This window comes from Falco cherrug, chromosome 12 (assembly GCF_023634085.1).
Source record: "Falco cherrug isolate bFalChe1 chromosome 12, bFalChe1.pri, whole genome shotgun sequence".
NCBI lineage: Eukaryota > Metazoa > Chordata > Aves > Falconiformes > Falconidae > Falco > Falco cherrug.
In genome coordinates, this window is record NC_073708.1 from 13,027,070 (window position 1) to 13,038,694 (window position 11,625).

Genomic DNA, 11,625 nt, shown 5'->3' on the forward strand with positions numbered 1-11,625 from the left:
AAACCCAAGGAGTGTACCCAGAAAACTCAAAGTGGAAAAAAAACCCAACTCTAATTCAAACCATTACTTTCTTTTAAAACTCAGATTTTCTAGGGTTTAAGATATTATTTTGGAACACATGAGACTGGCAATATCACAAAAAATATCAGCCTATAACAGGTTTTGACATTACTCAGACTCACTCTGCTTGGCCAATGAAAGTGAGCACTACTTTGCAACAGAAAATGAAATACTGCATAATGCCCACAAAATGCTAAAATCTTATACTTCAACAAATGTGCTAGGTATCCTGTTGTGCCTCAGCAAATACTTTACTTTAAACATGAAAAACTTGTTAAGTGGATTTCAAATTTTCATACAACATTAAGGCTTGGAGACATAAAAGAGTAGCAATAGAAATGACAAAACTAAAGATAAAAATTTGCTAGTGGTAGTAAGTTCTGTGAAAACTTAATGATCAACAGTAAAGCTGACCATAACCCTAGGTTCCATGACTAATCTGAAAGACCTGGTGTTGCTCTGGATGACACTGGTGCTTTCTTCATCACTTTTGTGCTCAAATTACAAGGCAATGTGCCAAAAAACCTGATACAAAAAGGAACAAAAACCAAAGTCTGAATCCGGGTCTGGTCCTTTCAAAGGAGTGAACATCTGGCCTGCAAAGTTTTACTTACACCTAAGGAAGCTGTCTCATAATTTCTTCTTCTCCATGTTGTATTTAATCCCACAGCTAAATGCAGAGATCTCTGCATCTACATCAGGCAAAACATTCACTGTACGCCAATGTAATTGAGAAGTGGATCCACATATGTTCACAGGCACAGACATATCCTTCTCAATATTCAGCACCTCCTGTTTATTTACGGACACCTCAGACCAATGTATGTCATTTAAATCATTTGCCACAATAGCTGAGGGCTTGGATGAGGTTTTGTAATGTTGAGGATAGGCTGATTCAGACATTACTTAATCCCAAAAGTCATAATCAGAGCTAGCATACAATCATACTATAAACAAGGGTACATTAACTCTAAAAAAAACATCCATTGGCAAAATACTCAAAGGAGCACAAGGGCTCCCAGGCCTGACCCTGGTGGCAAACAAGAGGTTTGCAATGGCTCTTAACATCCTGCCACATGGGTCTATTGTCTTTGACACGGCTCCAGTGCGCAGATCCAGGGCTGTGTTTTCCAGCAGGCTCCCTGCCCTCAGCAAGGCCCTGCTGGCCACCCCGAGCCGGGGAGGCAGACGGGAGGTCCAGCCTCTGGGCCAGCGACACTGCCTGGGCCCTTCCTCCCACACCATAACTGCCTTGCCAGGCATGCCGAGGTCTTGGGCACACAGGCAGCCGACACACACCCCCAGCACCCCCCTGTGCGCACTCGCTCCTACCACAAAAAGAATCAGCTCTTAAAAGTGCACCTTGACCTCAAAAATAAGAAACCTCAGCGGGACTCTTCCATCTGGCCCTCCAGACCGGGTCGCAATGACTATGTTGGGACAAGCAGACTTGCTGACTTCAAGCAGCACTCGCCCTCTCGCGTTTACCGCAGCATTTTCTCATAGCTGACAGTGACACTGGGAAAGCCACCAAGGCTGCGCTCTGTCTGCGTAAGTCCCTGAGATGTTACACACTAAGCAAGCCTAACGCACCACGGAGACAAGAATACGCTGGGCTTCAGCCCCTGCCACAAGGTCTAAGCGATGCTCGGACACGCAGCGTGCCTCTCGGACACCTCGAAACAGCCCCCGTGAACACTGGTGTGCACCAGGCGTTGGGGCTGACGGTGGAAGATCCGTGGGTTTGCTTTGCACAGGCACAAGCTGACTGTGAAGCAGGCAACCCACTGGCTTCACTGGTGACGTAGGCTGGAATAACTGATCGGCACAGCCCAGCTTCCTCTGCTGACCCAGACCCTGCGTTTGCTTGGTGGCAAGAAACAGACAAACTGCCTGTGTGCGTAGGCACTGCCCACTGCTGAGTGCCCGCAACGCGGCTGCTCTGGGACGCAGGTGTGTGTGCAGGTATTGGCCTTGGAAATACTGCATTTTGATTTGCCCGGGTGCTGGTTTGGGTTCTTGTTATTTACTTTCTTTGATCTCCCCCCTCCGTTTCTGATGGGGGAAATGGAGTGCTACGTTGCCTTGAAATCTACCGCTGCATTGCCACAAGTTATCATGTGATAAAGTTACAATCCAAGTCATTACAGGAAAAAAACATTACTCTTCAATTTGATTGCCATTTTTAATTCACTAGATACAGAGAATTGCTCAGGCTCAAATACCAGTGAACAACATATGGGGGAACAGTAATGCACACACCAAGTCGAGAAAGGTATTTCTCCCAAGTTATAACTTAGCATTAACATGAATTGCAACAAATGGATCTTCAGCGTTGTTACTAACGTGGAAACGAGCTATCCCGTCTCCGGAAACATAGACCTGTTCTCCAGTACATGTGTTGCCTTCCTTTTCTCCAGAAATAACATCACAGTAGGTACCAGCAGGCAGTCCCGTTTGCAAACCGATGTTCAGATCCCTACGTGAAAATAAACAAACGCTGTTTACCCACCGATTTCAAAACAGGTATTTCAAACTGGGTAGGGGACTTTTTGAACTTGACACTAATCCCTCACTTTGTAGGGCAATGTAAAGTGTGACCTTTCTCGTCCAACCCATGCTTCATTCCCTGTGCTCCCATTTTGGCTCTCTAGTCCTGGCGTGCAATTGAAAGACTCCGGCTCAAGCTGCAGTGATTGCGCTCATCAGGAGAAAGGGACGTTCCCCTCCCCATCGGGATGGCTGATGAGCGCTGCTGTGCTCCTCTCTGGGGACATGGTCCCACCCACGGACTTACCAGTCGTCATTGTTGAAAACGATGAAGCCTTTACTACCACGACCAAAAGCCACTTGATTGCTGCCGTTGTCCCACCAGTTGGAGAAAGGCTGACCGTCCACCACATTACGGAAGATGACCATGTTCCTGAAAACGCAAGGAACGGCTGTCACTGCGCCCGCGAGAGCTCTGAACCCAGAAGGAACAGGAAGCAAAAGCAACTGCTTTTGCTCGCTATTTTCCCCCACAGTGTCCCTACTTTATTTGACGCCAGCGATGTTCACAAACCCAGTTGTTGCCACAGGTAGTGTCTGCATTGATTGTAACAGGCCTTACTGATCCATCCGCGTTACTCGGCGGTCCAACCCAGTCATTGACGTCCTGTAATTAAAAGGAGAAGTTTAATACTTCTTACTGGAAATGCAGAGAAAACCTAGATGGACCATCAAATTGCCATCTGCTAGGTCCAACATGGGACAGAGAAGTCACCTAACAAATTTAAATGCACTAGACTGCTACTCTGGCCCCGTCCTGATCCTTATTCACCGTGAATGCATCTTCAGCATGTACCAGCTTACCCGTCCATTGACAAAGTTTCTTGGCCAGCGAAAACTTGACATCACACGCGTGAACCCATATGGATGAGCAAGCATGAAACCAACTGCCATCTTATAAAGCCTGTTCGTTAGACAAAAACAAGTAATGAGACGTGGAAAGAGAAACTGTGCCAGAGAACAGATAGACAAACGAGGAAAAGCAAGCAGCATCGCCCGGGCAGGAACAACCCCTTACCTGGCGTCCCAGAACGTTAGAATGGAAGCTCCACCGGCCCCGTGGCCCCGCTGGTTGTCGTGATTATCCACAAAGACCAGGGCTCTGTCGGAAGGCACAAAGCCCCAGCCTTCTCCCCAGTTCCTAGCCAAAAACACAAAGACTTGAAGCTGCCTTGTCAACACGTGTGCCCAGCGTACCCCCCATAAGCTGCAGCATCTTCATCCTTACTTTAAGTACGCCATCTTTTCCCCGTTCCACTTGCGGATCACCGTCCCCAGTTTCGCACCATATTTGAATTCTGTCACTCGGCCATTTCCAAAGTAGTCGCTGCCTTTGATCGGCTCTCCACCCAGGTCAATCACCTGGTACAGGAAAGACAGAGCGTTCCTTTCTGCTTCAAAACACCAGACAAGTACAAGGCATTGCCCGAGACACTGTTTTAAGGAAGAGGCACTACTCGAGCTAAACGCATTAGTTGGCTTACTCGAAAAACTGCATTTAAAGCTATTTTCTTCATTTGATCTCAGCCTAGCGGTGAGCTTGTTCTCCATCTCCATCCTAATTCTCCTCACCTTCATTGATCACTGTCGCATCATTAAGACTCGGGCCGTACCAACTTCACGTTTAGTGTAGCCAACAACGTCTCTGCTTCCAGCACACGGGCAACCTCATTTCTCCGTGTAGCTAAAGAATGTCCGACTGTTTGCCCTAAACCTTGCAGGCCACGTATTGACTTAATAAAATGTGTCCAGCAACTTTACCTCCTGCTGACGGAAACCAACAATTACCTGCTTGTTAGGAATTGTTACCCAAATGTAAACACAAACTTGGAATGTCAACTAACAAGGCTATGCCATTGGAAAACCATGTTTCAGACCATAATCACTATTTCTACTTTCTGTTGCAATGAATTCTCCAGAACTTAAAATTTGGGGAGCAGCGACATCTCTTTTTCAAATCAATAGAATTTTTACACTAACTTTGATGCAACAGAATCCACAGCAAGTCAAATTTCCAGGTAGACTTAGTTACAGAAGGTCCAAAATAACTGTCCATTAGCATTTGTGGGCAGATTAGGTATTTCTATATTATGGTTATTAAATCACAGCAACAAGTGCTACAGGTCTAGAAGCTACAGGTCTACAAGTCCGAGAGCTGCTCCGGCCCAGCTCAGGCAAAGCATCGCCTCCCATGTGGGACTGAGTCTATACTGTGCCTGCAAGAAAGAAGTTTGTAAAGTACAACTGAAATAAAATAAAAAAAAAAAAAAGATTACCTCCTGGTAAATGAAAGGTTTAGTTCCTGCAGAAAACCATTTCGTGTTTAGGTCATTCAGCTTGTCTAAAACTGCCTTCAGGTCCCCCGGCCACATATGCTTGGCAGCATCAATTCGGAAGCCTGCTACACCAATATCAATGAGGTGGTTCATGTACTCAGCAACTTTTGAGCGGACATAATCCTTCTCCAGGGCCAGATCAAGAAGGCTCACCAAGCGGCAGTCTCGGACCTGTAGAAAAAATCTGAAATTAAACATTTTTTTCACCTAATAAACTAAACGCAGTAGCGTTCTACAGACGTTTTGGATTTTGTTACCTGCGTGATGCCACACCAAATAAAAATTTCACTAGCTGTTGTTCATCACACATAACTTTGCCTTGGACAATCACCTTGGACAGTCATCTACACAGAAGGAGCGCTAAGAAGTCTGCATTCACCCAGCTTACACAGCTGTAGGTGCTGAAGGATTGTAACAGACAGTCAAACCATTAAATCTATCACCAGCTTTTTAATGCAAGCAAAGGGCAAAAACATGACACATTATTCTCACTCCAGAGTATTGACAAACAGATTAATCACTATTGCAAGGGCACTCATTTCTTCTCTGATGTGGGAAAGATCTCTAGAAGTTATACTTCTAAATCCGTTAAAATTCTTGAGTTGTTATAGCCTTGTGAAACATTAAACCCTGTTTTCTGCCCCCTTTTTGCCTTGATTTCCTCTAAATACAAAACGGTGGGCACCATTTGCATCAAAAGGATACTTCAAGCGTACGCTGAATATACTGAAATGCCTTTTTTTAACTGCTCTTACAAGGGGTTTCTGTGGCTATGCACACCTGCCCAGAGAGAGCAAGGTGCATCAGCCCATGTTGCAAACCATACTAAGGAACAGGCTGTACAGATGCTCCTGTAGATCTGCTGAAGAATTCAGCGGCATTTAAAGTCTCCCCTTCTGCTGCCATTTCTCCAAAACCTCTCTCCCCTTAACCGAGATTCAGGAGAGACCACATGCATTTGAAAGGCATAAGACGTTATTCAAGAAAGATGGGATCTTATCTTTAAAAAATAACATTTCATTCTATGGTAGTTTTGAAGTCCTGACCTCGTAATCTGACAGAGAGTAACAGGGACTCCGAGGAAACAGAAGGTCCAGTTTCAAGATTTTAGCATTATTATTTGTCTTTGTGCAATCCTAATCTCTCTCCTCTGAAACTGAAACCAAACACAACTTCCAATTTACACGAAAAGGCAAATAATCACTCTTACCTTTATCTTGTTTAAAACACAAAAAACCCACACAAGATAATCCCTAAACAGATTTTATAAGCTTTAAATCTACCTACAAAGTACCTAAGCACATTCGTCTAAATCTGAAATTGAGCCATTGGCTCAAGTAGAGCGTTCCCTTTAACAAGCAGTGTTCCCGATAGCAACGCTGACCTCGGTTATCAATTGGGATGGCTTTCCATGGAGGTTTTTGTTTTGTTTTCTTTTTTAAAAGGTCTGCCAGAAAAGGGGAGCAAAGAAACCACAGCCCAGGAACAGATGTACATGAGAAATATATGTATAGTTCTAGGTTTACCTGAGATATATCATGATAATTCTCAATGTCTCCACTTCTAGATTTACATTTACCATCATTGAAGTCCCAGCCAGAATAAGGCACAGCTGGAAAATCTTCAGTCTTTGCACTGAAATAGCTTCCACAAGTAGCATGGCTGCCAGCACCAGCATGAGCTCCACACATGTGGTTGATTACTGCATCTACATAAATATGTACTCTGTCATATGGTAAAACCATTCAATGAAATATTTGCATGTTTTGAACCATAAAATCAATTGTTTGTATATCCAGTTTGTACAGAAGAGAAGTATGTCAAGGTCTGTGTAGTGTTTTTTTCTGGGATACAATTAGGTTTTTTAATGGTAGCTAGTATGGGGCTATGTTTTGGATTTGTGCTGAAAACACTGTCAATAATGCAGAGACATTTCTGTTATGGCTGAGCAGCGCTGACACAGAGCCCAGGCCTTTTCTGCTTCTCATCCACCCCACCAGTGAGTAGGCTGGGGGTGCACAAGAATTTGGGAGGGGACACAGCCGGGACAGCTGATCCCAACTGACCAAAGGGATATTCCAGACCATAGGATATCATGCTCTGCATATACAGCTGGGGGAGGAAGAAGGAAAGGGGTGATGTTCGGAGCAATGGTGTTTGTCTCCCCAAGTAACCATTAGACATGATGGAGCCCTGCTTTCCTGGAGATGGCTGAACACCTGCCTGCTGATGGAAAAGCGGTGAATTCATTCCTTGTTTTGCTTTGCTTGTGTGGCTTTTGCTTTACCTATGAAACTATTTTATCTCAACCAACAAGTTTCCTCACCGTTACCCTTCTGTTTCTCTCCTTCATCCCACCATGGGGGGGATGAGGGAGCAGCTGTGTGGTGTTTAAGTGCTGGCTGGGGTTAAACCACAACAGTCTGTACCAAGACATACGTAAATTTACTACACAGCTCAACAGTCAAGTTAGGACAGTTGGTGAAAATTTTCACCTCCCTGTGCAGATGTCATCAGAATTGAGTATGAGAAACAGCATGGTGGTTTTTTGCAGAGTGGCTGAAGGAAGAGCAGTAACCTTGAGAAAGAATTCCCACACATTCCATTCACAAAAAAAGAGTAAATCACTTAACCAGGGTAGCACCTTGTACTGCTGTCAATTTTCCAAGGGGTCTCCTTATCAAGATTAGCTGTTTACAAGCTATAACACTGAGCTCAGTTCAGGAGCAAACTTCTGCATGTGCCCATGTGAAACATGCAGGGATAGTTCTTAAGTCCTCAGTACTTAGAATATTTTGCACCACGAGTACCTTTCCTTTACCTGTATTCACTACCTCATTCACTTGTCAAGTGACAAAGCACAGGTTTCATGAGAAACTACTCCCTTTGTTTGGCCTTACTGTAACATTTACACAACATCTTTAAACCAAAAAAAAAAAAAAAAAAAAAAAAACAGGGAAAAAGAAAAATATTTCAAACTTTTGCCAGATATAGTTACCTGATATATATCACCATAATTTTCGATGTCTCCACTTCCAGTTCGACATTTGCCATCATTGAAATCCCAGCCAGAGTATGGCACAGCTGGAAAATCTCTGTTTCCAGCATTAAAATAGCTTCCACAGGTAGAATGTGTGCCTGAGCCACCTGCAGCCCCACACATGTGGTTGATAACAGCATCCACATAAATATGAACCTAGAAAAGCAGTAAGTGCATTTCAGTATGTTTTTTAATGATGGCGAAGTGATAGTCAGAGCTTTACCACATCACTGTTAATTTTATCTTTTTTCTCCCTTCAGTTTATTCTCAGTTTATGCCTCCTTTAAGGGCAACAGCAATAACTCCCTTCGGCTGTACTTCTTGGTGTATCAGACACACATTTTTCAAGGTACTTACTCCAACGTTGTTGCATCTGGTCACCATGTCTCTGAATTCATTTTCATTTCCTGATCGAGTGCAGAGCTTGTAGCTGACAGGCTGGTATCTTTCCCACCAGGGTCTGTTGGGGTTAGTAATGATAATATTTTCATTTGGAGGTGAAACCTGCAGAGGAAATGATGTACTTTGATAAGAAATCAATTGTTTTATTTCAGCATTTTAAAGGAAAAAATTCAATCAGCACCTCTACCCTCAGAGGCAGGCTAGCACCCAAACCAGTCTCTCTCTCCCACAGTATAAGGTCAGGTCTGAGATGTTCGTCCTGTAAACTGGCAAGGAAGGAAGTTTGCTTTTGTTCCTATGGGCTGCCCAGGTCCAGCATGGGCCTGATTTCAAGGACACGTGCACGGGAGGGCTGAAGCCACAGGAATTACTTTTATCCGGAATAGTGACATTCTTAGGAAAGCCAAGATTCAATGCTTATAGACTTCCCTCAGAACAAGGTAAAGAGGAAAACTTAGCTTCCCAAGGGAAGTGTTCCAGAGGAAAGCATGCTCCCCTGTAACTGATCTAGAAACACAAGATCATTCATTGGCCCTGCAGGCTCTAAGGTTGTGACTAACAGCAGTTACTACATCCCCCCTTTTCCATTTGGAGCTGGCTGTCTCCAACACCAGCATTTTGATACATTAATCAAATGCTGAAATGCCATTTTCTTACCTACACACATGAAACACCTTACCTGAACTCCTCCAAATCCATTAGGAGCTAAATAGCGCTCACACTCCAGAGCAATATCCGCCCAGCGCCATTCGAAGAGATGTACAATAGACGTCCTTCCAGCCCAAGTATTGGGGTTGTACTGTGCCCAGCAAAACCCAACAGCTGCGAGTAGGAGAAGGACTTGCATGATGCCTTAGGGCTATGGTCTTTCCACTGGCAATTTATACTCCTGCAAGATGGCAAAGTTCCTGTTGCAGCTGTCAAAATTCACACAGATCAATGCTATCAGTTACTATTTGGCTAGTTAGCTCAACATCATTCTCCCATTTTGTTTTTTTCCTGGATTGCCCAACAGCTGAAGATAAAACACCTTTTCGCAATGATTATACATTATCATAACCCAAGCTGTCTGTGAGCAGTGCACCCAAACTCAGAACTGTACTCTTTCCAATCATGTAAACAAAGTTACTTTATCAAAAGTATTCCAAAACATAACACACAGACCTTCAAACGGGGCTCTAGAAGGTGAAAGGAAAGGGAGAGGATTAAGAGACAATGTGAAATCTAACAGCCCGCCATCCAGAAGCACCTAGCTCTCAGGATTAGTCTGAGCTCAAACCAGGGTACCTCATCAGCCACTCTCCATCACTAACAGATCTATCACACAACATGCTGCGGGTCTTCACCAGGTGAATCACACTGGTAACTAGAAACTGACCCCTTTTCATGCCTGAAGTTTTCCTAGCATCACTGCCCAGTCCCTGCTGGGAACTGTTACTGGTTTTCTTCACACAGTCATACAGTTTCTTTACCTGATTGGAAGTAATCAGAGCTGCAAGTGTTTTCCTCTCCAACAGAGACTCAGCATAAGGTTTCACCTCACTTTAAATGACCAATGATTCATCTCAGTCAAGGAAGGAAGCCCAAAATCAGACGTACAGCAAAACAGCAGATGGTACAGTTTTAGCTCCCTGACATAAAATTGAACTTGAAAGCCAGAGGTGTTGCCCGAGTCCCTTCTGGCTTTTCCTACAAATTCCTCCTTCAAAAACACTTTCTGACTTTTGATCATGACATAATTTCAGGTCTTCATTTGGAACTGATTTATAAGATAAGCAAAAATGCTCCAAGAATAAGCTCCCATCATGCCAACGATAAAACAAAAGACCAGAAGATCCCTGACATTCAATGAGTATCTGTGAGAAAAACAAAAACTCCACAAAGTGTTATATCTACTCCAAGAGAAATCTCAGTGTGCTTTGTATCTGAACTGCCTCTAGTGTGTTCTTTCTGAAAGTAGCCATGCCTTTAAATGTGTTATATGCATGCTTCTCTTTCCCATAATTTGTCTTCAAGGACAAAATGCAGAAGCTGGTCCCATTTACCCACCTGTTCATTTTCATATCACAGACCTTATAAAAGGTCTGTTTTTCCACTACAACAATGAAATAGTAAGTTTCTACAAATGACCTTGCCAGCTTTCTAACAGCAAGGAACCAGTGAGATAATTGCACCTTGTGATTACTAATTCAGTGAGAACAGCCGCCCCTCTTTCCTCAATATCACCAAAAGCAACCAAACGTGCCTGAGGTTAATTTTTCCATCACCGTTTCCTGTGGGGTTCCACTGATATGATGGCATGTCACTGCATAACATGGTTTCCAACTACATGTGTTTTTCACTGAAATATACTGCTGTCAGCCAAGGAGAATAAGGACCCATCCTCTATAGCTTGATGCAATAGGTGGCCAACACACTAGCAAGGGGACTGGAAGCCCTCACATGAGGCTACTCAGCAGCTCAGGCTGAACAAGCTGCAGTATTTTAGCATGCTGAGGAAATGCATGAGGGCAAGAGAGAAGGTGGCCATCCAGCACTGAAAGTTTACGAGTCTTCCTGAAGTATAACCCCAAGAGCAAAGTATTTAATGTACAGTTTCAAACATAGCATCTCTCTCAATATGGTAAAAATGTCAGGTGCCTAACAAATTAGCTCTGATTTTCAGAGGAGTTTTAAGGGAGTTGAAGCTTTGGGCAGGCAAGACCAGAGGAGTTTGTCTTTTTTATTTTAAATCCTGTGTTTTAATCCATTTGACCACCTGGACCATCGGAAACATGATTTTGAACAACTGTGGGGTGAAATAAGACCCTTTTATTTGCAAGCTTTTGCACTGCAAACCTAAAAAGCAGACCTGCTCTTGCATGTCCCTGTGTGGTCATAGCACAGCTCTGCCAATTGAATACAAAATGGATACCATGCTGCAGGGCAGCGTTTTCCCAACGCACTGCTGCAGTGTCAATGCATACACAAGACCGACCAGCACGTGACTGCCTAATAAATGCCACCAAAGGAAGAAGGCTCAAAGGAAATGGGCAAGAGGGACTTGCTTATGAAGCTGAGGAAATAATATAGGCTGTGACTGTCCACATGTGTTGCAAAGAATACTGACTTCTTCTCAACACAAAGAGGGGCTGGAGCATGACCTTTATTTTAGATAAACAGCTATGTCAGCTGAGTGCATCAGCTGGTAGTGTAACTGTTTATCCCTGAGTTAATTAAAAGCATGTGAATATGTCC

General features: G+C 43.8%; 1 protein-coding gene across 2 annotated transcripts; it reads right to left on the reverse strand.

Annotated features, from left to right (window-relative positions):
- Window positions 1-2,231: 2,231 nt before the first annotated feature.
- AMY2A (amylase alpha 2A) lies at window positions 2,232-9,250 on the reverse strand. Of its 2 annotated transcripts, none has more exons than XM_055724334.1 (10): window positions 9,068-9,250; window positions 8,344-8,490; window positions 7,945-8,142; window positions 4,887-5,117; window positions 3,839-3,972; window positions 3,629-3,751; window positions 3,415-3,514; window positions 3,096-3,217; window positions 2,858-2,983; window positions 2,232-2,539 (listed from the first exon to the last, which is right to left on the reverse strand). In XM_055724334.1, the coding sequence occupies exons 1-10, from the start codon at window positions 9,233-9,235 to the stop codon at window positions 2,350-2,352; spliced, it is 1,539 nt and encodes a 512-aa protein (XP_055580309.1). In that variant the 5' UTR covers window positions 9,236-9,250; the 3' UTR covers window positions 2,232-2,349. The 2 variants fall into 2 exon arrangements, with proteins under 2 accessions (XP_055580309.1, XP_055580311.1); XM_055724336.1 differs by lacking the exon at window positions 7,945-8,142 and adding an exon at window positions 6,473-6,669 and having other exon boundaries at window positions 8,340-8,490.
- Between the last annotated feature and the right edge of the window lie 2,375 nt (window positions 9,251-11,625).

Coding starts and splice junctions, on each gene's coding strand:
- AMY2A (XM_055724336.1), bottom strand. CDS start 9,235: ATGCAAGTCCTTCTCCTACTCGCAGCTGTTGGGTTTTGCTGGGCACAG. Junction 3,752..3,838: donor GAAAAGATGGCGTACTTAAA/GTAAGGATGAAG, acceptor GTTTTTGGCTAG/GAACTGGGGAGAAGGCTGGG. Junction 3,218..3,414: donor GAAACTTTGTCAATGGACGG/GTAAGCTGGTAC, acceptor TTTTAATTACAG/GACGTCAATGACTGGGTTGG.